This window comes from Gallinula chloropus (genome assembly GCF_964237585.1).
Source record: "Gallinula chloropus genome assembly, chromosome: 4".
Lineage (NCBI taxonomy): Eukaryota > Metazoa > Chordata > Aves > Gruiformes > Rallidae > Gallinula > Gallinula chloropus.
In genome coordinates, this window is record NC_140088.1 from 91,811,077 (window position 1) to 91,836,490 (window position 25,414).

At 45.6% G+C, this 25,414-nt stretch overlaps 1 protein-coding gene across 1 annotated transcript; it reads right to left on the reverse strand.

Moving 5' to 3' along the window:
- On the reverse strand, positions 1–25,089 carry ZGRF1 (zinc finger GRF-type containing 1; the record flags this gene model as incomplete). Its single annotated transcript, XM_084263295.1, has 27 exons — positions 1–116; positions 1,301–1,562; positions 2,148–2,282; positions 2,404–2,580; positions 2,729–2,852; positions 3,339–3,466; positions 4,915–5,062; positions 5,609–5,686; positions 6,320–6,479; positions 7,569–7,822; positions 8,769–8,883; positions 10,760–10,906; positions 11,304–11,443; positions 12,040–12,227; positions 12,608–12,792; positions 13,312–13,450; positions 14,690–15,312; positions 16,270–16,429; positions 16,630–16,739; positions 16,826–16,931; positions 20,241–20,339; positions 20,998–21,080; positions 21,391–23,398; positions 24,097–24,282; positions 24,685–24,741; positions 24,869–24,949; positions 25,069–25,089. The coding sequence occupies 27 exons, from the start codon at positions 25,087–25,089 to the stop codon at positions 1–3; spliced, it is 6,030 nt and encodes a 2,009-aa protein (XP_084119421.1).
- Positions 25,090–25,414: the final 325 nt, after the last annotated feature.

The window sequence follows — 25,414 nt, forward strand, 5'->3', positions numbered from 1 at the left end:
CTATTTTTCCTTTTTCTTGCTCTGCTCCTTTTCCTTCCATTTCTCCAAGTAACACTTCAGGATGTCATTTAGCTGCTGCTCACACTGGCTTGCATGTTGTAATCCATCTTCACACCCTGAAAGCAGCAATGAACAGGATCGTTACATCTCCCTTCACAGCACCCATCGTGCGATCAGTCTGCGGGGACTCGAGCATCGGTTTCCCCACGCCTGGCAAGCAGCTGCACTGTTTCTATGCTTGAAAATTGTTCTTCAGGGTTCAACTGTTATCGAGACGCTTCCTCTGGAAGAGGAACACCAAACCCTTTCCAAAACTCTTATTTCCCTCTGCAGTCTGATAAAATAAACCCCACGTGTATTCACAAGATGGTGAATGACCTGCCAGCAAAGCAGCTGGGAATGACTCGGTAGCGTTAGCTGATCTCTAGTTTTTTTCCTAGCAGCTCAAAATTTACCTTCCAAAGCCAGCAAGCCCCTAGTTGCAGAAAACCACCCTGTGTTTTCCTTTTTCCTCTCCCTTATTTAAGCATTTTATTCAGAAATCAGGAAGAATTTGGTTGTAACATGTTTCTGCCTGGGTCTACCACGTAAAGCAAAGCAGAAGGGGACTTGCAGATGCAGCAGCGGGTTTCGGTGTGCTCGCAGGCTTGGCATGTAGCTGCCTGGTGGCATCAGAAGAAGGAAAACTAGGAAAACATTTCCCTGTGAAATCCTGTGTTTTATGGGTAATAAATATACTGTTTTATATGGCACTGTCCTGGTTCTGGCCAGGCCAGAGGTAACCTCTCCCCAAGCAGCCAGCCCAGGTGAGCTGAGTTACCCTGGGCTGTTTCCACACCCCCTGACACCACTGCCCCATAAAAGCAGCTGGTTGGGGAGGGGTAGGGGCTTGTTGCCTCCAGGACAGTCTGAGTGTGGCTGGGATGTCAGGTCAGTTGGTCACCCAGTCCTTGCTGTCGGGCAGTAATCTGTCATCATCAGGTCAGTAAGGCTCTCTGTGTGAGCACTGGGTGTGAGTGTAACTGGCTGTTGCTGTTCTACAGTCACAGTGATTTTTGTCAGTATCTGTCCTTACCCCACCTCATGCAGGCTCTGTCTGTCTGTCTCCTGTGGGACTGAGCGAGTGGTGTGTGGTGCTCAGCCACTGTCTGGGGCTGAACCACCACAGGCATGCATACTATATGCTTTCTATATATAACATGCACAATATATACACAGTATAGAGCATAATGTGTAGTATAGGCAGTGTGATTCAAGATGAGCTGCATGGTTTCAACAGTACAGGAAAAGCAGGTGTTACCTTTGCAGTGATGGATTACTCTTCCCCACAGTCTGTTCTTACTCAGACAGGCCAGGTTTCCAACAATCAACAAATGCCTCTTGGCTCTCGTTAGCGCGACGTTCATCCTCTTCTCCGAGTCGATGAACCCCATTTGTCTTGTTCTCACGCAGGACAAAACAATGATCTCCTTCTCAGCTCCCTGGAACGCGTCTACAGTGGAGACCTGGACAGCTTTAACAGCAAAAGCCTCGGCATGCACGCTGCTCAGCAGGCTCTGGACCTGTGGGTAAGGGGTGCGGGTGGTGAGGAGCTGTGCTGCTCACAGGTGATCACTTCTCTCGGGCAAATGTGCTCAGTGTGTCTGAACCAAGACCCCCAGTGAGACACCACAGAGTGTGGTGACAGTAAAGCAGCGGGTCGTGGGACAAGGCTACGTGGTGAACCTGGTTTTGACCAAGCATGGGCACGTTCTTTGGTGCAGCCGTTTACAAATAACACAGCCCACAGCAGGCCTTGGATAGTGGGGTGAGGTACAACTCCAGCCTTGCTCAGCAGCCCCTAATTCAACCATGGGAAATGAAGTACCATTTAACTCAGCAGTTCCAAGTGCATGTGCAGAAGGAAAAACAAAGAGGTTTTATTTGCTTTCAGGGTAAGTTTAAACTAAGTATTTTGATTCAATTTAGAGGGGAGGTATAGGTTTATTTTTTAAAATAAGAAATTTTAGTAAAAGAAATGATGCTAAACTCTACCTATCCAGCATTTGTTTCACACTTCTAGTTGGCTCTTCCTAGTTGAAACAGAGTGTTTGCTCTAAACAGATACCCAGGAGAAAGTAGGCTTGCTGTTGCTGCATTCTACAAACCTTCCACATCTGTGCTTTGTAAAGAGTGATCACACCAATTACAGACCCTTCTATTCCACTTGCAATCAGTGACTGGATGAGCTTGACTGTGAAATGAGCTTCTGCCATGTTGTAAAAGCTGTTGTCTCTCTCAGTCTGGGAACAGGGAAGAATATTTCCAGTTTAGCTCCCTCAAACAGAATGCTAAAAGGAACAGAATGGGGAGAACTCCCCCTACAGAATGGACCTTTTATGTAAGAAATGTTTAAAAACTTACTTGCTCTACCCCGTTAACACTATAGAAACATAGTGTTGGAAGCCAATCCAGTAAAGGACTTCTGTCTTCCTCGGAAACACCGTCAATCAGCTTTCCTTCATAGAACAGCTCGTTGGCTATGGCGCTAATAGCAGGGTGGCAGCGGTACTGTGTCCGAAGGAGTACTGGTTTATGTCCCTGAAGAATTATGGCATAGAAAGTGTGTCCAGGAAAGAGTTACTAACTCTTTGGCAATGCCAGCTGGTTTAAAACCTTAATTAACAACCTCAGCAGACCTACAGTTTCACCCTCTGTCTCCTCAGAAGAGGTGGTTGGTAGTACGTACCATTAAGCACAGCCGGTCAAAGAGAGTCTGCTCCAGGCCCTTGTCATGGACACTCTCAGACCCCTGAATAGTTGGTGGTAACTGCTTAGGGTCTCCCACAAGGACTAGCTTTTCACACTGAAACCTAAACAAGAAGGTTAAATAATAAGGGGAGATCTCCAAAGGATGTTGAACTGTTCATAACAAAAGCCTGTGTCGCAGTTATGTATTACTAATTGCTTTCCATCAGGCTCCCATCTCCATCACCCTCTTTCCATGGCTAAAATAACACTGTAGCTCCAGGAAGGCAACCCAAGAGCACGCCTTGGTTTAAAATGGTGCTTCTTGCTTTCGAAGCTGGGACCTCAGACCTTGGCATTCTTGAGAAGATGCTTGGCCAAGCCCTGCCAAAAGAAGCCTGGCCAGCCTCGGAAGTTGTGTCATAGTGACAAGGTTGCAGAAGCCCTTTAAGCCCATGGGGTCCAACCATCCCTGTCCTGCGCTGACCCAGATCCCTGAGCACCTCATCTACCTGTCTGTTAAACACACTCAGTGTGGGGACTCAGCCCCCTCCCTGGTGTCACTGGCAGCTGAGTTGCTTCCCCACTGGAAGAGGAAAGGAAGGCCGCACCTGGCGATGGGCAGGAGGGACGCAGGTTCGGTCATCTGGCTGCACTCGTCCAGCATCACTACTGGAAACTGCAGAGCGTTCAGACAGGGGAACGGGCAGGCGGCACAGGTCGCTCCCACCACTTTCACCTTGGTTGTTAGCGAGGGGAAAACAGGCAGACAAAAAGTAAGATCATTTAATAGTTGATTTACGTGCAGTATGTATGTCCTGGGTTCAGCCAGGACAGAGTGAATCTCTCTCTAGCAGTGGTGGATGCCCTGTTTGGGAGTCAGGATGAGGCAGTGCTGGTAACACAGGGATGTTTCCAGTTGTTCCCAAGCAATCAAGGGCTTTTCAGGTGTTCCTGTTTCCCTGCTAATGAGAAGGGAGGGGACCCAGCCAGGACAGGTGACCCGAACTGGCCAGAGGGGGTATCCCATGCCAGGTACCTCATGCTCAGCATAAAGGGGGCTGGGGGGGTGGGGAGCTGGCAGCTCCAGGACCTGTGGGTTTGGGGACAGTCTGGTTTGGGGATGGCTCTGAGCTGTCCGTGAGCTGTGTGGGTCAGTGAGACACTGCACTGTGTGTCACCAGTTTCACACATTTTGCTGTAAAGTCCTGTTACTGGTATTATCTCTCTCTGCTATCCCAGTAAATTCTCCTTATTCCAGCCCCCGAGTTTGGTTCCTTGGGTTTTCTTCTCCCTGCCTTTCTCCCTCCCTCATTTCCACCCCCCCTGCTTCTTAAACAACAAGCAGCTGCGTGGTGCCTGGCTCCCAGCTGGGGCAACCCCATGACACATAGTAGGATATACCTCCTTTAACCTGCAGCGGTTCTGCACGCTGCCTGGTACTCACTGGGTCTCAAAAAAAAAGGCTATACTGTCTTCCAGTAAATGGCACTGTGTGTACACGGAGACACATCCAGGGCTACAGTTTCTTATGCCTGGGGTGTTCGTATGTTAGAACCATTCACAGACTGATGGATTTTAAGAGCAGGTCTGGTCCAGTTGACACAATTCTGCAAAACCCAGCTGAGCCCCAGCAGCACACATGGCAGCAGTGAGCGGCGAGAATAAGCACGAGGAGCAAATCACTCACATGTGCTCTGTTAGAATTGTTCTGGGGTTTTTGGAGTCAGGACTGAGGAGGAAAGGCAAACAGCTGGAAAGACTGGAAACCAAGGAGGTTTCCCTATAGGAAGTAGTAATTTTACATGGTAATACTTTGATGAAAAGTTACTTTAAATGTATTTGGAATCATCTCAATGCACAGCTCGAGGATAGGTTCAGCTCAGTCCTTTTACCCTTGTGCCTATATACATTTAATTTCAAGGTGATGGTACAGACTAGCTGTGCTCAGGAATCTTTCTCTCCACCATGTAAACTCGATCGGTAAAATTAAATCCAACCACAGCACAGTTCAAAAAGGGTTCCTGCCTCATAACTGAAGGGTCACTGCCAGACAAGCCGCACCAAGGAAGGCAATGACTGTGGCATCAGGCCTGTCCTGGTCCTGCCCTTCATTTCACAAGGAGCTTGGCAGGATTCCTGGTTTCTGTTGGCTGGATAAGACACAGTGAGTTGCTCTGACCATACCTGCTGCAGTATAGTTTTGTTGGCCCCCAGTTTGTGTTGCTCAATGCTCTTCTTTACGTACTTCTTTTCAGCTGGAGTTAAATCCTCCTTCAGGAGAGCAAGCAGCTCTTTTAACTGCTCAGTTTCACCTCCTGAGCCAGCGTGTAAGCTTCAGAAAGATGTTATAACACACATTAGAATGACTGAAAACAACAGTGCTTGCATGCAGTCAGGAAAAATCATCATCCTTTATGCACAGCGGGGCTTTCCAACAAAGCTCTGCCCTACCCACAGTCCAGCTGGGATGGACTGGTGTGATACCTGCTTTAAACCAGGTCTGTATCCCACCAGCTCAGACCCTACCACCCCAACCAGAGGCACACATAGGAAACATCTTCTCCGTGCCCACCGCTGGCCTCAGAGTGGAGTAGGACAGGGAAGGTTTTAATTCTTACACCGTTTTACACCACTGGTACACTACTGGCACCGAGGGATGGAAAGTTAATCTTTATTCATCTTGGACTTTACTTTGTTCTCCCAAATTGTGTGGGGAGCAGTAGGTAGGCTGCATGCTTCTAAGCAGCTACAGGACAAACAGGGCACTACAGCAGAGATAACTGGGGTAAGCAGTGACTTCAAAATAGGAATTTTACAGCGTGTGTATTACCATGGATCTTAGAATAGCCTCAATCCCTCAAAGGTTTAAGATTCTTACCTATAGGGAAGGATTGCTTTGGTGATTTTCCTAATGCTTCCCACTCTGATAAAATCCTCAAATCCCAGATCAAGCAGACTTGAAAGAAAAAGAGATGATACATGTTAGAGAAATGACAGATTTTGAAGAATTTAAAAGTGGGTCTAGAAGGGCTAATGGACACATCAGAACAGGGAATAACACAGACTTGTGAGATTAACCAGGTGAAGTAACTTGGGGCACAGTTTGAGTAAATCAGTGAATCACCTCATCCTGATCTGTCTCAAAAATGCTTAATGCCTCTGATTCTCCTCTCAGAAATAGCTCTGCATTTGTACTTTCCCTTCCTCCCTTCATCCTTCCAAACTTTCCCATTTGCTTCAGTCGGAAGCTTCCTAAACCTGACTCCCTGCCTCTCCCTCTCTCATCCCTCCTTCCCCTTGCCTCTGTTGCTGCTTCCTAAGGGTTCCCAGGCAATCCTATTCTCTGTCCTGATGGATTTTAACAGTAACTCTGATGAGAGCAGACACCGATGTGAGCCTGGGCTAGCCTTGTAACCTGTGCAGGCAGTGCAAAGCAGCAAGGGCAGAGTTACAGCTCGTGTGCAACACGTTCTACGGAATGAATGCCATCTTTCTGAAGCACTGCACTGGAAATACCAGCACAATTGTCTTTACCTAAGCACCTTATTGTTTATGGAACAACAGCCTGGGAGAAATGTCAGTAACCCACCCCAGCAGTATCCTGTCAACAGCAACGTTGGTGGAAGAAGCGATCAGAAGTTTCCACGGAGCTGGCCTTGGATTCTCCGTAGCTTCGCTGCTTCCAAAGAGCTCTACCAGGAACAAGACCACAACAGACAGCAGGTAGCTCTTTCCAGCTCCAAAAACACCTGGTGTTTTGGAAGAAAAAGCTGAAGTTACCCGTGAATATTTTCTAGAAAGCACAGTTCTAATCAGTTGTTAGATGACAGAAGTTTATCTTGTTAAATACTGTGCTGTGATTCCTGTAAGAGCATCGCACGTGCTTGCTGCAGCAGCTCCAGGTACCCAGGGCCAACCAGCTGCCTTACACATTGCATTTACTGCCTGCAATAAATTTTAAAAAGTCAAAACAAACTACAGAAGAGGGGAAGCCAAGGTGTTTTCCCTATATTTTCTGGTTGGACACATGCATTGCTTGCTATAGGTGTCATCAGCACATGAGAATAACACAAATCCAAGTGTCTCTGTGCACATCCCTCATACCACACCTTCAGGCACAGAATAAGGAATTTGAGAGATTGTTGTTACTATTTTGGAATGACAACTAATTTAACCTAAATTAATATGCATGGCAGCCTAAGAAAAAAAAGCTCAGGCTAAGATGTTAGTAGCCTTTCTGTACATGCTGAAAAGGAATGAAACAAAGATAGAACAGAGTATAAACCAACAAGGAATAACATGTAATGGGAAAAAAATCATATGATATTTTAGCACAGATGACACATGACAAAAAGTGGTTTTAATGTGGAAAGGAACGTGCAGAAGACACTAAATAACTGATGTTGTGTATAGACCTTGCTAGGAATGAACTCTGTGCTTCTGCAAAAGCCTCCAAAAGGCAGAATGCAAATGCAAAGATCAGAAGCTTTGTGATGATAGAAGGGATGTGATCATGACAAGGTCATTCTCAGTGGGGGGCTCCTCCTAGAAAGGAATTTCAGGAAACACATGAAGTAGGTGAGGAGAGCAGCATTATGAGAGTTTAAAAGGATATTCCATACACAGAGGCGATTTATTCAAGGTCATCTGTTGGGCTGCATGTAAAATAAGTCACCATTTACCTAGACAAGGAGATCTCCCTTTATGGCTGCCTGGAACTGTACAGATATGGTTAAGGAAACAAGTCCACTCTGGCATCACAGGGAGGATGTAGGGGTATTTCACTAACGCTGGCATTACATATGAATTAGCACATGTCACAATTATTTGGTATATACCACGTATGATGGCGATAGGGAAGCTGTGACCTTCCACCGGTTTGACTTCGCGCGAGGCCATCATCCGGGCTATCTGAAGCAGCGATGTAGCTTGATCTGGGTTCAATGAGAACATCTGGTTCATCTTTTCAGCCAGTCCCACTGCCACTTCTGTGCTGGCAGGCCCCTGCAGCATTGTGCTTTTCAGGCTGACAGCAGGTGGAGTGAATTTTCTTTTGCTGACTCTGTGAATCGCCTTTTCAGAATCAAAATCCCTGAGAAAAACACAAGGGTCCAAAGTTGCAGTTGTACTGCACATGTACAACTTGTATCCCATGGTTGTAGTACTGCCACTCACCTGACATGGAAATGCTGAAGCTTTATGATTAGCAGCTGACATAATTAAAAGCTGCTGCCCCCTACACCCCGACATGTACCTGGGCTGGGTATTATTGCCCCTTATTAATTCTCTGGGTGAAAACTGGATCATATGAAATGGGTTTTTGGGTTTTATCATTCTTTCAATCTGACACAGTCCAAGACTGTAAAGCTCAGCAGAATGAAGACTGGTAGAAGAACGTGGTCAGAGGTAGAAGGGATTGATTTAACTACTTGTCTGGACACCGACCTGTGCGCCCTGTCCTAGGGACCCTGCTTTGACAGGGGGGTTGGACCTGATGAGTTCTGGAGGTCACTTCCAACCCCTACAGCTCTGTGACTCTGATGCAGTGAATCACAAGCTGTCCTGGAAATATCCCTATATAGCTCTGATTCTCCAAGAAAAGATTTGGTTGTTAGGTTTTGTGTCAGGTGAATCTAAACATTGGGAGTGAAAACCAGTTCCCCTGAACCCTGTGAATCATTAACCTACTGCAGACCAGTCGGTGACTGCACTGTCGTCTAAGGGTCAGAGTGATGCTCAGTGTTCATCTCTGGGATGCAAAACACAGGCTGCAGGTCAGTTTAGTTAAAAAAAAAAACAAAAAAACAACTTAAACTCCCTGAGTTAAGCAACAGCTCTATTTTCCTTTCCAGATAAATGAAAATCCTACCTGGTCAACAGTTCATTCCTTGCACTGTTTTTCTGGCTTTTCCTCACACCCCCCACCCCCCACCCCCACCCCCCTTTTTTTAAGGGAAAACTCAGTGGTATTTTTGTTGGCTTCTTTTTCTGCACATACTGATGTAATTGTACACAGTATCACTGAAACAGGAACTTACATTTTTAGTAGGTATGGTATTAGGGGCAGCGTAGAGGGGTTGAAATGCTCCTCCATGTTTCTTAAAGCTGTCAGCTCACCGCTAGCATTACACACCAGCAAGGCATGGACCAACGCTGAAACCCCCACAGAACAGCACAAACAAGAGAAAAAAATAGCCAAGATGTGAGATGGGATGAATCAATGAATTACAAAATGCCAAGAGAGAAATCAACCTCCTGTCAACAGAAACCAAGTCAACCCAATCACCACGTCTGCCAGAGTTTTGCAGACGAGGAGAGACCTGTTGGCCTTTTCAAGGTGCTGATTCTGAAGCATTTGTGATTCCAACGTTAGGACCCTTCTGCGAGGGAAGCTTTGATCAAAATCCTTACTCCTTTTAGGAACATTTGAGATATTTAGAAGGCTTTGGAGTTCAGGAGGTGAATCGTGTCAGTAAACCATCTGCATCAAAACAGCTAAGCAGATGCTTTCTTAAAAAAGAGCCTAAGAACAGAACAAGTATCCAATGCTTTTCTGAATTCTGAACCCAGCAGCTCGCCCAAGGCTCCCGCCCCCTGACGGCACGGACCCCACCACCCCCAGCCTTAAAAGGGGCCCAGGGGGGCAGGGGCTGGTTGCTGCCCACCCACACAGCGCAGGCAGCGGGAGAGCTCTGAGCAGCAGCTCAGCCAGCGACAGTGAGTTTGGCTGTTGGGGGTCACTGAGCTGTGGTGAGGAACTGAGTGATGGTGTCTGCCTGGCGCAGGGCCAGGGCCCCAACACCTTCCAGTGTGGAAGCAGGAGCCCAGCTCCAACAACCGCAGCAGCGTGGAGCTGTGCAGGTCTCAGGGTGCAGGGATGTCACTGCGTGCTGGTAGCAGGAGCAGCTCTGATCAGGGCTGTGTGAGCAGAGCAGGGATCTCCTCAGCTGAGCTCAGATCTGCAAGATGAGGCAGATGTGCTCAAAGACAAACTAGACAGATTCATGAGCATCAGGGAGGCTGAGCTGGAGATAGATCGGTGGAGCCAGGCTCTGTCCTCCCAGCAACAGAACTGTGAACACCCAGTAGGCAGCATCCGGGACCAGAGTGAGCCTGTACCCTGCCCCAGGCAGGACAGCCTAGATGAAAGGGATGAATGGAAGCAGGGACATGGCAAGGGCAGTAGGAGAGTGCCTTCCCTGCCTGTCCTTCCTCCCCAGGTTCCCCTGAGTAACAGATATGAGGCCCTGCTGGAAGGTGACCAGTCAGATAATGAGAAGGCTGATAGGATAACTGTTCCTGAGGTAGTGTTCCCTAGGACAAGACCCCCTAAGCAAACCATCAGAACAGCTCCGTTAAGAAGAAAAGATGGGTCGTTGTCTTATTGGCACAGGCTGCCCAGGGAGGGCGTCCCCACCCCTGGGTGTGTGTAACAGAGGGGAGATGAGGTGCTCAGGGATCTGGGTCAGCACAGGACAGGGATGGTTGGACTTGATGTTCTCAACGGCCTTTCCCAACCTGGTGACTCTGTGAGATTTGTGGGGTTTTTTTTCTGAATTTTGTAACACCAATTTTTTGTCATTCTAGACTGCAGCAACAAAGGAATGACAGGGCAGCCAAATCACAGATTTAGTATGTGGCTTTTTATATAAATAGAAACTTTCTATCCATAGTGGATTGTTTGGGGGTTCTGATTGTTTGTTTTTCAAGGACAATAATGATGCATTCCTGTTACCTACACTCTGACACTAAATTTGCATTCTGTAGTGTATTATTGACTACATTATCCTCATTTCTTCATCACCTGTTTAGAATTTCTTATCAGTTACCTTGCACATTAAGGTAACTGGTAAGAATTGCATTAAGCACTGGACTCAAATTACATATTCAAAGAAACACAGGGGAAGAAATACTTGGAATAAACGTATTAGATTTCAGAAATTCTAATCTCATCCTTTGTGGCCACCCAGGTTTTTCCCCCTCAATAGCTGTTTCCCCCCAGTAGTGAATAATTTGGTGTAGAACTCACAATTTGATCGCCAGTTTGAGGGACAGTAGCCTCTCAGTGGTAGTAGTTCTATTTCATTGTTGGAGGATGGTCCAAAGAAAGCACTACTTGCAATAAAAGTATCAAGGGGATCAAAGTTCAGAGTCTTCGAAATGACCCAAATATCATCTGTCAAAAAAAAAGAGAGACTTCTCATCAGCAGCTTCTACTGCTGCCTTTTAGAGAGAGTTAATCTGGAGAAAACAGCTCAGCTGTGAATAAATTCACCACTAACACACAAGTAGGGGCTGTTAGAAAGTCCTGAATAAGAGTCAGTTCAGTTCTAAATAAAGAATCTGTGATTCTTCTAGCACTTACTGTCTGAAATTGAAGGTAACTGAAGGTATTGCTGAATATTTACAAGAAAGATGAATGAATGACATGTTTTGTTGCCCTTCTAGAACGGGAATTGGATTATCAGGGTTGTCAGGAGTTTAAAAACAGGAATCGGTTTTTCTCTTTAGATTACACATTAAAAGGCACAACAGGACATAGACAGCTGTTCTGATGCTTAAGACTTGCTTACCTTTGCTATAGAAAGAATAATGTTCCTTTCTGCTTAGTTTGAGGTATAATTTGCTTTTGCAATCACCATCAAATCTGGCAGGGCTATTCATGAATTTCTTGAACTTGCCACACCGCTGTGTTTGAATTTCGAAGGCTTTCCTGTTGTGGTTTGAAGAAAAAAGTTTCTAAACAACCAGCAGATTCTGGATTCACCACCAAAAATAAGCAAACTCCACAGATTGGACCAAATTTTACAGCACAGGTCTTGGTGGCTGTTTGCCATCTTACATTAGCAAGTTTTAAACTGATTTACAGGACCACAGAATATGATTGACTGCGCATCTTGACTGCAAACTACTTCTCTTGTACACAGCCACACTGAAATTGTCTCCTCTCCAGTTAAGCAGCACAGAATGGCCTTCGATGCAACTTCTAACATGAAAATTAGAATCACTAAGAGAATAAATCAAACTATTAGATGCAGCAATACTTTGGGGTTGCACTAAGCAATCGGTCACGCTGCTGGTAAACAGGTTTGATTCTCTCTGAGAAGAACACCAGCCTGAAATGCCATTGCTGTGAATGCTACTCCTTCACTAACCTGGTGTTTGCATTTCTATGTAGAACTGTAGTGTCTTTAAATACAGTTAATGAAAGAGTCTGTTAAATGCTACTGAAACCCAGAGCTCCCAGAACATTCATACATCCACAATTCCCCTAGCACTTGAGGAAGAGTGTGTGACGTTTCAGAATACCTCACCAAAAGCTGGCATTCCTCATAGAGACAGATCTTCTGACTTCTGAGGTACGTCCCAATGCTTTTTGTATCATGAAGCACTACACTAGGTCTAGATTGTATCTGTGTGAGGTTCATGTCTTCTCTCCACTTGAAGAAGGAACACTGCTCGGCTTTTGGGGCATCGCAGGTGTAGAACCAGCGGCCCTGAGAAGGGGGAGAAAAAGGACCATTAGCACATTAAAACCAGCAAGGCAAAAAATATAAAGCAACAGACCCATTCCCTGACCTTTCAGCTTCTGAAGCCAGTGTGAGTGATCATACTTACAGAGACTCCATAGAACCTAGAAAATTAAAAACTCAGGTCTTTCTGCAGGTATAGAACTGCTTCTGTATGGAGAAACTATGACATCAACAATTCCGGACACCAGTGGGTACCACAACTGATCTTAAAAGTGATCTCTGTAACGCATTGCTTTAACCTGCAGTTCTGAGACACAGAGAACTGCCCTGCTGTCATTCGCACAGTAGGGTCTATACACCCAACAAACACCCCAGACTGTAAAGAAACCAGGAATAAACAGCACCTTGTTTTGACCTTCTTTTTTAACCACAACCAGCTTAGCAGGATGCATGTGATTGCAGAGTGGAAGGCTGCTTGCTTTGCTCTCACTTTGCCCATCTTTCAGTGGAGTGTAAAATGATATATCCACTTTCGACAGAGCATGGTGTAATCTCTGGGACAACTCAAACAACATGATGTTTAATTGCTCTTGACATAGGAAGGAGAAAAAAAGAATAATTAGTAGGGCTGTAAAATGGTTACACAAGTACATTCCAACAAATAGGTTTTTGTTTGAAACTTTCAATCCCTAATCTGAATCAAAATATTTAATCTGAGCTCTAAGAACCCAGGTGACCTGTAAAATTCACATACTGCATGTGCAAATGATTTGTTTTAACTGCCTTCCTTTCATTCAAATCACTTTTAAGTATGCGACTCCAAACAAGCTATTAAATAACTTTGAAAATAAAAGAGTTCAGGTAGGAATCTAAAGGCTGGTAAACAGGTACCAGGTTCTGTAGTTTAACAGAAGCATGCTGATCTTTTGGTTTGTCTTTGCAATTGTGGGCACAGACTTTATTTCAGGAGATATATATATATATATATCTCCCAAACCAGTTGTTCCAAGAGATGATGAGCTCTCTCCCTCTCTCCCTGCTCTGTGCAGCCCCAGAAAGGTGCTGTCTAAAAGCCATGGTGTTTTCCACAGCACGGCGTTAGACGTACCTGTCAGAGCAGCTGCAAAGGTCTGCTTGTAGTGACTGTGTGACTGAAAGGTGGTTGGGATGACAACCTGCCTTTTAGGAAGGTGAGCACACTTCACCTTATCCCCAGGAGGAAAAGACAACTGGGAAATCGTGATGTCCTAAAAGGCAGAAAAAGAAACTTTGAAAACTTGCAACCCCCCCAGTGATGCCAGTGTTGATACATGGCATGGTACAGAGAGACCAAAACCCAGCCATTTTTCTTCTCTTTTTCCATTTTTTTTTTTCTTTTGTGCTCTTCTTAATAAGCTCAACTAAATAGAAAAAAATCAGGGCCTCCTTCTTGCAACCAGAAATTTCAACGTGAAGACTGTCAATGAAGCAGCATTTTCTAAAAGCAAAATACAAATCCCCTTCCCCAGAAACTTCTGCAGACTCTGATAACTGCAAGCACAGGACCATGAGTTCAACAGGACACCTGGAGCTGCAGCACAAAGCTCGGACTGTCACTTAGGATGTTCCAGGAACTTGAAATCTGCCCCTTGACAAGAAGCCTGCATTTCTAATGATACTTTCAAAGGCTTTAGAAATTAATTAAGAATCAAGTTTTCTGCCCTAGAAACAGGGAAGGAGCACATAAACCCCATTTTTAACACCATTTCTGCACAGAATTCAATCCATTAGATTAAATAACACACACTGTGTATATGAAATATCCCAATTATTTCCACACCTGTTTCACAAGAATATTTTACTGTACAGACAGATTTAAAGAACTGGAAAGCATGGCATGCATTGACTCTCAAAAAAAACAAAGGTAAGTAAAAAAATCAGAGTCATTGGACAACTTTTATAACCTGACTCATGGTCAGTTTGGGGTTTTTTCTCCGGTTCACTCCATTTATTTAAGACAGTCTACTGGTCACAAACAGCTGTGCTAATTTGTTTGGTGCTTACCCAATGGCATAATTTATTAAAAGTGAAGAAATGTAAATTATTTTCAAGTCAGACACTACTCTTTGAAGTGAGATATGGCTGTTCCTTAAAACAACACTGATTTCACAAGAAAAACCTCTTGAAAACACGTTCTTACCAATTGGAGATGGCAAAACAGCCCAACAGCCTTCATTTCATCTTCCTGCCATTGACATTCAGATTAAAAATAAATCTAAACCTGGCACTGTGTGCAGCAAGGAATTACCTTTACAGAGAGTTAGTCACAGCACTTAAAAACCACATTAGCAGCTGCACTGTTCAGTAGCCACAGCTCCTTTGTGCTTCTACCTATGTAGGAACATTTCACCCAATCCTACTGATAGTATCTTGCAGGAAATCAGGTTCATGTCCAGGAAAATACATTTCTGCCACTTTTAACTGTATTTGCTTGAACAGTTACACACCTGGCCATCTCCTGTTACTGCGTGGCGGCTCAGGTGACTTAACACCTTTTGTGTTGCTGCAGCCAAAGGTGTCTGACTTAAGTGCAGAGAATGCAGCTTCCTCTCTGACAGCAAATCTTGGCTGCCAGTATTTGCAGAGCAGTTACCAAGCATGCCCGTTGCCGTCAGCAGAGGCGCGGAGCTGGGAGCACTTGTGCTCAGGGCACTGCTCTCTCCCGTGTGGCCCAGCAGCGTTCCAAGGATGCTCTCACCACAGATGTCATTGGGCACTTCCCTGTCATCACTGTGTTGAGTTATGGAGTCAAGCTGAGCACTGTTTTGATACTTTAGCCACTTGCTTTGCCTGTATTTTGAAGTCACGTCAGGGAACGCTGGTTGTACAGATTCCTTTTGTCCGTCTTCCGTATGCTCTCCAAACACAGAGGTCTCATCCTTTCTGTCCTCAGGGCCCAAAGGGCTAACAGGAAATGCCTCTGGCTTGTTAGGCACATCGACTACTGAAGAGCCCAGAGACTGCTGGGCCTCCTGGCTGTCAGGAAGGGTGACAAATGGAGTTCGCATTTCAGCCCTGGGTCTGCATCTTGAGAGGCTGCATTCCTCTGGGTAGCTGGATTTCTCCTGTGCTGTAGGGCAAATACATCTTACAAGCAACTTGTAGCACTTAGGGATAGCACTTTAACTTGGGGTGTACAAACAAACTAAGATAAGGAAAGAATTCCAAGTTCTTCCTTCACCATCCTGTCTCCTAATTGGTCAAGCCCTTTGTACCATGCCTGTGCAGCACCACGCTCCATTTCCACAAGAGGGGAGCGCCTTCAACTGTGATTCTGTTAATACTTCAGTCCCTATATTGACAAGTTTCTGCTGCAGGCATTCAACTTGTATAAAAGAGAATGTTTGGTAGAGATTATTTAAGTTCCTGTGTTCTGGAGGTCATTAACTTGATATTCTTGGTAGGTCAAGTGACAGCGGCCAACTGGAAAACAAACTGCTTAACATTTGTTCCTTTTTTCCCAAAAGATCATCCCTCAAGAACATGCAAATTCATCTCAATGACATAAACAAACAGGCTGCTAGTACCACAAGCATGCTTGTGACTAAATTCACTATCCATAACAAATGCTAACACCTATGGATGACAGCCTGGAAGTGGGTCAGCAGACAGCTGAATGTGGAAGAAAACTAAATGGAGGTGAAGAAGTGAAAATACTAGTATCAGTTAGAGGCTTAGCTCAGTCTGTCTTCCCCCCCCTCAAAAACGGAAGCTGATTTTACTAAATTAAATCGCTGTTCTGGAATCTCTTTCAGAATATAATCAGGGTGGAAGGCATGGGATTCAAGGCTAAGTGAGACTCTTTGGAAAACACAGTTTAAAACTGTGCTTAAGAGAGTAACATACCATCATGTGAAGAACATATGGCAAACACAAATTAGACCCTGCAGTTATCCAGACATACCTCTTGTTTATTTCAGCACCCAGGGTAACTGTCTTTTGCAGTACAACACCCTGTGCTTCTAAAACTGCAAATATGTTCCAGCAAAAATATTGTAAAGTGCAATTATAAATGAGAATTTCTTACTGAGGACAAGTTCTGAAAGTCCTGGCTCACATGGGAAGATCCTGTGTATCAGAGGCTCCTGGATGTCTCCAATAGAGTCCTCACTTCCTGAAGGGAAATTTCTCAGAGAAATTGTTGAGTCTAGATCAAGTGAGGAAGCCAGTTCCTCTGACAAAGTCATCTACACATGAGAAATTAACATGTCAAGGGAATGACTGGAAAAAAATAATTATAGCTCTTTTGTAGCTGTTATCTGCCATCATTCTAAACAATTGAAACTTCTCGCAGAATTGAGATAAAAGTTTCAAAAATAAGAATCTGCTACCATGAACACACAGGAAATAAAGCCAGAAAGACCTAGGAGAGATGGTCAAATCACACCTTGCCAGGTTCCCATGAAGTCCAGTGTGTTGGTCTCAAATCAGAACGTGTAGGTGAGCCTGACATTGGCCATGGTGGAACCTCAGAATACATGTTGTTCAATGCCAATGCTAAGAAAAATACATGAAGGACAGAAGTCATGCAGAATAATTGTTCTGAGGCCAACTGCTGCCCTTCTACTTTCATTTTGACTTACAGGACAGATCTATTCTGGACTCTCTATTAATGTTAGACTTCTTTTGAAAATATTCATCTTGGGTAAAGCTGACAGCATCCTCACAAAGCCTTCTTGAACCTTGAAACTTTACCAAAAAAGTACAAGCAAGAAATTGTTAGAAATGAAACCATTTATCCTCTATATAAATGTTTTGTTTGTGTGACACTTTACATCTCATTCCCAAGTATCTTATTTCAATCCAGTTGAGGTGAATAAACATTCTACTGCTGACACCAGGAAACAAGCATTAACAAAACCCTCGGCCACTGTTCTCCAGGAGGAATGTGTTTAACATCACACACGGTGGCCATGTGCGTGTTTCACGGTGTAACTGATCAGAGGGGGAAAGAAGAAGCTACACCCCCTGTGACAAGGGTGAGTAAAATCATTGTCTGACTGGAAAGTTGTCTGGCTGAAAAGTTAGACAATTATTTGAGGCGAGGAGCAGCGGCGCCAGCGATGGTCAGAGGTCAGCCAAGGGGCTGAGCGACACACCGGGATGTACAGGGGGGTTCCCCAGATCGGGGCACCCCGGGCAGACCCCTCGACCCGCGGCGACAACCCGGCAGCTCGCCCAAGGCTCCCGCCCCCTGACGTCACGGACCCCACCTCCCCCAGCCTTAAAAGGGACCCAGGGGGGCAGGGGCTGGTTGCTGCCCACCCACACGGCGCAGGCAGCGGGAGAGCTCCGAGCAGGGGCCGGAAGCAGAAGCAGCTCAGCCAGGGACAGGTGAGTTTGGCTGTTGTGGGTCACTGAGCTCTGCAGATGGAGATAGATCGGTGGAGCCAGGCTCTGTCCTCCCAGCAACAGAACTGTGAGCACCCAGTGGGCAGCATCCGGGACCAGAGTGAGCCTGTACCCTGCCCCAGGCAGGACAGCCTAGATGAAAGGGATGAATGGAAGCAGGGACATGGCAAGGGCAGTAGGAGAGTGCCTTCCCTGCCTGTCCTTCCTCCCCAGGTTCCCCTGAGTAACAGATATGAGGCCCTGCTGGAAGGTGACCAGTCAGATAATGAGAAGGCTGATAGGATAACTGTTCCTGAGGTAGTGTTCCCTAGGACAAGACCCCCTAAGCAAACCATCAGAACAGCTCCGTTAAGAAGAAAAGATGGGTCGTTGTTTTAGGGGATTCCCTTGTGGAGGGAACTGAGGGTCCGATCTGTGGGTTGGACCCATTCCATAGGGAAGTCTGCTGCCTTAAGGGAGCTTCAGTTAGGGACTTAACAAAGTGACTCCCAACCTTGGTCAGATACACAGATGATTATCCACTTTTAATTTTCCAAGTAGGTAGTATTGGAATACACAAAAGAAAACTGAGGACCATTAAAAAGGATTTAAGGGCTCTGGGACACATGGTACGAGGATCTGGAGCACAGGTAGTGTTTTCCTCTATCATTCCTACTTCAGGGAATGGGGAGGGATGGACTAAGAGCCAGGAAATGAACACCTGGCTCTGAACATGGTGTAAGAAGCAGAACTTTGGGTTCTTTGACAATGGGCTGGCTTGAGCCTCATCAGCCTTGGTTTCTAGGGATGAGGAACACTTATACCCAAGAGGCAGAAGGATACTGTCAAAGAAGCTAGCAGGGCTCATTAATAGCACTTTAAACTAGATGGGAAGGGGACAGGGCCAGGCTAGATGGAAAAGAGCCTGGGAGTGGTGGTCCAGTTACTGAGGGATGGCGTGCTGGCAATGACCTCTGGTCAGCCACCCTAGTAAACAAGGGGGATAGTGCTTTAATTCAGAGTAAAGATATCATTATTACTGATGGGCTAGGTAACTTAACCAGCTTCCCAACTTAACTTGGGAAGCAAGGCTTCCCTAGGAGTGTAACGAGATCAATAGATCAGCTGAAGGGCATCTACACCAATGCATGCACCATGAGCAACAATCAGGAGGAACTGGAAGTCCTTGTAAGGCAAGGAGACTGTGATGTGATTGGCATCAGGGAAATGTGATGGGATAATTCACATGACTGGAGTGCTCCTATGGCTGCACATGGAACATAACCCCGAGCAGTGCTACAGGCTGGGGCAAAGCAGCTGGAGAGCTGTCAGGTAGAGAAGGACCTGGGGGTGTTGGGTGACCTCAGACTGAACACGAGCCAGCAGTGTGCCTGGGTGGCCAAGAAGGCCAACGGTGTCCTGGCTTGTGTCAGACACAGCGTCGCCAGTAGGTCTGGGGAGGTGATTATGCCCCTGCACTGGGCACTGGGGAGGCTGCACCTCGAGTGCTGGGTCCAGTTCTGGGCCCCTCACTCCAAGAAGGACATGGAGGCCCTGGAGCGAGTCCAGAGAAGGGCAACCAGGCTGGGGAAGGGGCTGGAGGGCAAATCCTCTGAGGAGCAGCTGAGGGAGCTGGGGGTGTTCAGCCTGGAGAAGAGGAGGCTGAGGGGAGACCTTCTCCCCACCTCCCCTGCCCTGCCAGGAGGGTGCAGAGAGGTGGGCGATGGTCTCTGCAGCCAGGGGACAGGAGATGGGACAAGGGGCAATGGGCTCAAGCTGCCCCAGGGCAGGGTCAGCTCAGCTGGGAGGGAAAGGTTCTTCCTGGCCGAGTTGTGGGGCTGTGGCACAGGCTGCCCAGGGAGGGGGCTGAGTCCCCACCCCTGGGTGTGTTTAACAGAGGGGAGATGAGGTGCTCAGGGATCTGGGTCAGCACAGGACAGGGACAGTTGGACTCAATGGGCTTAAAGGGCTTTCCCAACCTTGTGATTCTGTGTTTAATCACAGAGCACCGTGTTCAGTTCTCAGTAAGTTTTGATACGATGGATACTTTCTTGCACTATGGGTAGCAATCACTTAGAAACAGTTGTTTTACCTGTCTGAAGTCGGGAAGGGTGTAATTGGTTGAAAAGAGGGGTGGCAAAAATCTCTCAGCTGCGAATTCTGTGTCATCTGGGTACTGCTGCCATCCCTGCTGGGAGCAGTGAGCTCTGGACATTATCTCACTAGCTGCTGATCCCTTTACTTGGTGCCCTTGAAATGCAACAGGCTACGCAATGGATGGGAGTTGTTATTAACTGGAAGGCAGTAGTGTTCTGGAACTATCTACAGTTAATAAGGGTACTTTTCATACACACAACAAAAGTGATCTGTAAGAAACTGCAAAAGAGAAAAACAATCTACACTTTGTCCCACTCCTGCAGCTCAGCAGCGATAAGGTTTCTGCACGAAGCTGTCACCAGAAAACCAAGTCTGATGTAGCATGTTTAGTCGTCTTTGTGTTGTAAAGTCAAATTTAAACCTCTCAGTGGAAAACTTCCCACAGGAAGACTTACTAAAAAGTGATGAGAGGCTTGTTATGAGACCCATTAAATATTGAGTGGGACTCACTGAATTGAAACTCCAGAAACATTCGTCCTTACGCCTCACTCAGCTCCACAGGCACTGTACCTTTGGTTGGCAGTCAGATGTCCTTGGGTCTCTTTGGGCTGCCACTCTCGGTGTGATATATGCCTCTCTTTGCTGGAATAAACTGTCCACACAGTTTGGCTGCATGTAAAAGCATCAAAAGCTAATTAGTCCAACAATTTAATAACCATTTAAAGTGAAAAGTTAGGCTAAGATTTCTCTTTTATTTATACAAGTGAAAGCTTTTTTAAATCACAGCCTTTTAATTTGGAGGCCCAGAATAATCCATAATAGGGTAAGAAATTTGTTAGCTTTTCAAATGGGACAGGAAAAAGAGAGGAATTTAACCTGAAATTTTTCTTTCACTTTTGATGAATTGAAAGAAAAAGGCTCTAAACGGCTCTGGACAAAGAGCAATGGGAAGCACGAAGCAAAACCAGATGTGCCAGTATATTTCAACCCAAAGTTCCTCAGAAAGCCACACATTCAAAAAAAAAGAAAAGTAAAAATAGTTGGGATAGGGAAGGAGAAGTGCCAAACATACCAATGTGATAGTAAACTTAACTAATATTACAATTTGCATGAAGTTTCTTGACATACGTGAGGCCTCCTGAATATTTACTGGCCACAGAGTCTGCAAGAGGACATCTTCTGCTTGCTGTCAGCTTCTTAGTCGATACCTCTAAGCAATGTCTAGCTTGACCTCCGTACTTTCACACACAAAACATCTCATTCAAGAAGCCTGGTGGAAAACTATGTATCTTGTACAGATAAATAAACATAGCCAAAAATTGGTTACCATGAGGCCAGAAGAATCAAAGTATGAACAGGAAGGTGCCTGTATACTTTCTAGGTAAGGCATTTCTGTAAACTCTTTTATGGCTACAAGAGACGGAAAAGCAGGATAAGTTATGGGTATAGTATTCATCTTACATGAAAACACCTGAACATTTAGAGGGCTTGCAGGAAATAATTGCAGAGCTAGGGATTAACTAACTAAAGCAAAGACATGGACTTGGAGCCCACGCTGTTGCTTTATAAGCACTAAAAGTTGCATGAGGGAACCTTCCTAACACATCACTCCAGAAGTATCACTTACTGATTATTAATTGTTCAGCAGGAGACATAAGCGCACAGACGTGAAACAACCAGAGTCATAGGGAATTTACTTTAAAATAGAAGCCAACCTAACCTTCATCTTTCACATCGGGTTCAAATAGCTCTTTAGAAGTTTCAGCTTCATATAATTTGCTATTGTTTTCCTCCATCTTTTGCAAGCTTTCTAATGCTGTGCTATGTTGACTCAAAGCTCCTAGGAGAGCGATATTGTTTACCAAATTGGGAAGATCTGATGAATTTCCAGCCACTGACGTGTATCTCAGGCAATCCATTTCTATTCTTTCCCCTTCAGGGGCTTCAGGAAAGGCATTCACACTCTCTGCGCTTTCAAAGTCAGTTTCACCTGTTGCTCTTTCCTCTGGAGGTGAATGGCCTTTCCCTGAAGGACTGACAGAACTGCTGGCAGTGCGAGTATCTTCCTTACAAGAAATGCCAAATACCTCTTGATGGTCTTCTGCAATACACTGCAGTGAGCCATAGCTAGGGGCTGATTTTTGTGACAAAGCCAGCAGAGGACTACCTGGTATAAAGTCACCACTCTCAGTACCCCAGAAATGTTCTAAAACAACACCTGGGGATTTCGCACATCCAAGCTGTTTAACATCCTCTTTGGCCCTCTTGTCCACTGCAGAAATTACTCTGCTGGCAGAAACAGGGGAAACACTTTCAGTTTTCTCAAACATAGGGTGACGCTCATTGCCATTTGTGTCACTGGGCAGAAGATCCGAGTGCTTCCTTTTTACCCTTGACACGTCATTAATGGTATGTGCTGCACAGCCACCAAGAGCCTTCATGTTGTTTGTGGCTTCGCTACTTAATTGACTTGCACTAATCTCTCTTATGACATTGTTAGTGTGTGCTGCTACTTCACAGCAGGAGTGAAGCCGCAGTGCGCTGTTCCGTGTGACATCTTCTCCCTGTGAGCAATCTGGACTCAGTGACAGCACATCTGCCCCAGTGAGCTCAGCCACCTCTCTCTCACAGGAGTCATCACTGCCTGCGTCACTGAAATCAAAAGTCTCCAGTAGGTTAAAGCTAACCTCCATCACCTGCTCATCTGGACCAGAGTCTTTGCCAGAGGTGCTTAGTTCCTTCTCTGCCATGCTGCTTTCAGCCAGGGGTCCATCTGCAGAGTGTGCACTGGGCACTCCTGAGTCTTGTCTGGGCTGCAGCTCCCTGTGCAGCTCCGCTGGCGAGTTCCCCTCACGATCATCAGTCACCGAATGCTCCCTGTAGCCAGAGAGATTTGTTTGAAAGGAGACTGGACTTGCTGAACATGGAATATCACCTGAGGATGGGACAAACTGACTGTCATTCACTCCACTTATGGTGGATTCAGGTAGGAAGCAACTAATTGTGTTGCAGGGATCTTGGAACTCTTTATTTGAATTGGTTGCCCTTTGGTCATGTCTCTGTCCCGTGACTCCTCTATCAGCTGAATTTAGAAGCACTTCAGCATTCCATTCCTGCTGATCACTCTCAGTTCCCTTTGTGAAAGGCAGGTGCTGAGTATTCTGAATGAGCCTCCTGGCCGGGCTGCCTGAAAAAGCGGGTAGGGTTGTGCTTTTTTGGTGATATGAACCATCGGTGTTTGCTGCTGCCTGGAACCTAGAGAAATGATGGGTGACTTGTGTTTGCTCTCTGCATCCTTCTGTGGCTTTGGACTTCAAAAGAGCTATTATCTGTGCTGTGCTCCTGATGCTGCGTGACACTGCTCCGTGACCGGCTGCTCCACCACTAGACGTGGCGTGCCCAGTCATTAGAGGAGATTCTGGCTTCAGGATCGACTCATCAGGGTTTTGCTTCTCCATCTCCTCCTGTGTGTCAAGAAATGGAGCTGAAAGCAGCGAGGAGGCAGACATGTGCTCTCTGTCCTTATCCATACACACACCTTCATGGAAGTCTGTGGATAGATTTGCTTCTGCATCCTTCTTGCAAATCACAGAAAACAACGGAGAGGTTGTGTAAAACCTGGATGGCAAGGTGCCCTGGCACTGCTTAGACACAGGCAATAGTGCTGGGTTTTCTCCATCTTCTGCTGTCAGTATTTTCTTTTCAACTTGGCGTGGTCCTTGGAAACCCTGTGAGAGAAAGGTTAAATTAACTCCACTCAGAAATCAACCTGGCAGTTTGTAACTGAATGATGAAAATGGGGCACCCCCCATGAAATATGTTCTGAGCGAGCGGCTCGTGACAGCTCTGCGGGTGCACAGGAAGAACCTGCAGACTGTCACTGCAGCCTTAGCAACAGCAATCCTGATAAACCAGATTTAGCAAACTCTGGGGCGGGGGGGGGGGGGTGGGGGGGAACGCCAATGGTAACATGCTCTAGCTTACAGTTCAAAAAAAACAGTTAAGAAAGTAACTATATATTTACCATTTATTGAAATAGGTGCCCTTTGCGTTTTAGAATCATAGAATGGCCTGGGTTGGAAGGGACCCCAAGGATCACAGAGCTCCAACCCCCTGCCACAGGCAGGGACACCAACCTCCAGGCCTGGAGCTACACAAGGTTGCCCAGGGCCCCATCCAACCTGGCCTTGAACACCCCCAGGGGTAGGGCACCCACCCCTCTCTGGGCAGCCTGTTCCAGCCCCTCACCACTCTTTCTGTAAAAAGTTTCCCCCTAATATCTCATCTAAACCTTCCTTCCTTTAGTTCTAATCCATTCCCCTTGTCCTGCCATTGTCTACCCTTTTAAAAAGTTGAATCCCCTCCTGTTTCTCTGTTCCCTTCAGGCATGTTAACATCAAGCATAACTTCCAAAACAAAGACCTACTGTAAACTTCCTCTTCAAGCCAACTGACAGATGTCTCCGAGGTGGAACACCGGGTTTTACACCATTTCTATCCACTGCTGGGGTTTCTGCTTCCCTTGGCTGATCTTCAGAAGGCTTTTCCTTCACGTTTACAGCTTCAACCGTGATCAGGTATCGTTCGCCTTCTAACTCATCTCCAGCACTCAACTAGAAGAAAGCAAGCAGGAGTGTGTGTAATAGTTCTATATAGGAAACCCACAGGTAAAAATTTACCCCAGCATATTGCAGCTGCCGTATAAATATTTAGATTAAAATATCTGCTAAAAAGGGTAGACACTTGGCTTCAAGTTATGCTTATCTAATAGATCACAGTAATACATCACTTTCACCCAAAAAGAATAAAACTCCATAAAACCTCTACATTGGTTGGGGGAAAACCAGTAGGACCTCAATAAACATAAACTGGTTTTGCTTTCCATTATTTGCATAGTGGCAGATTAAAAACAACCCAGCCACCCTAGCTTAACTGCTGAACAGGAGTTTGCAGTGCTTCCTGAGGCACAAACTGCAGTCAGGCATACAAATAAAGCAACCCCAAGCAAAACATACCTGGGCTTTTATAAAAACACTCTCTAAACATTGTCCTTTATCATCAAACAAGACAGCCTGCAATGGAAAAAGAAGATAAAGAGTTTTAAGTAACAAGTTTTATTTCACAGATCAACTATATTGCTGCTGACAGTCCAGCAACAGGTGATACCCAACCCAAGAGTGTTAAATCTGAGCTCTTTACCTTATTTCCTCCAGTTCTGATCCTCAGAATTCCATCTTGCCATGTTTTTGATTTTTTCATTTTCTGGTGAGTGTATAATACCTGTTTTCAATGCATAAAACATTGCAATAATAGTAAGAAAGTGTTTAAATAGCACAGCAGCTACAATGCCTTCGCATTTTTTATTCTGCTTAATTGTATTCAGTGTTAAAATCACTTACAGTAAACTCTTGAGAAGCCATTGCCTTGGCAAAAGAGTTATGCAGCAGCTTGTCTCACCAAAACTCACATCTTCCTACAGCCTGAGAGGCAGGGAAATGTTCAGAATCCACTGGAGCTGTCAAGGAAATGCATTGACAAAATAAAAGTAGATCACATTTCACTTTATTCTTCCCCTCAAGAGAAGAAAACCAGATGCAAGGTAATGCCAAAAGAGGGCAATATAATTGGCATGAGGGCAACTCTGAAAATTCCAGTGATCATACTGCTATTCAGAATTAACAGGTTATCTTAAACATGGTTACTTGTGGAAAAAAAAACCCAACCCAAGAACCATAGAAGCTATAA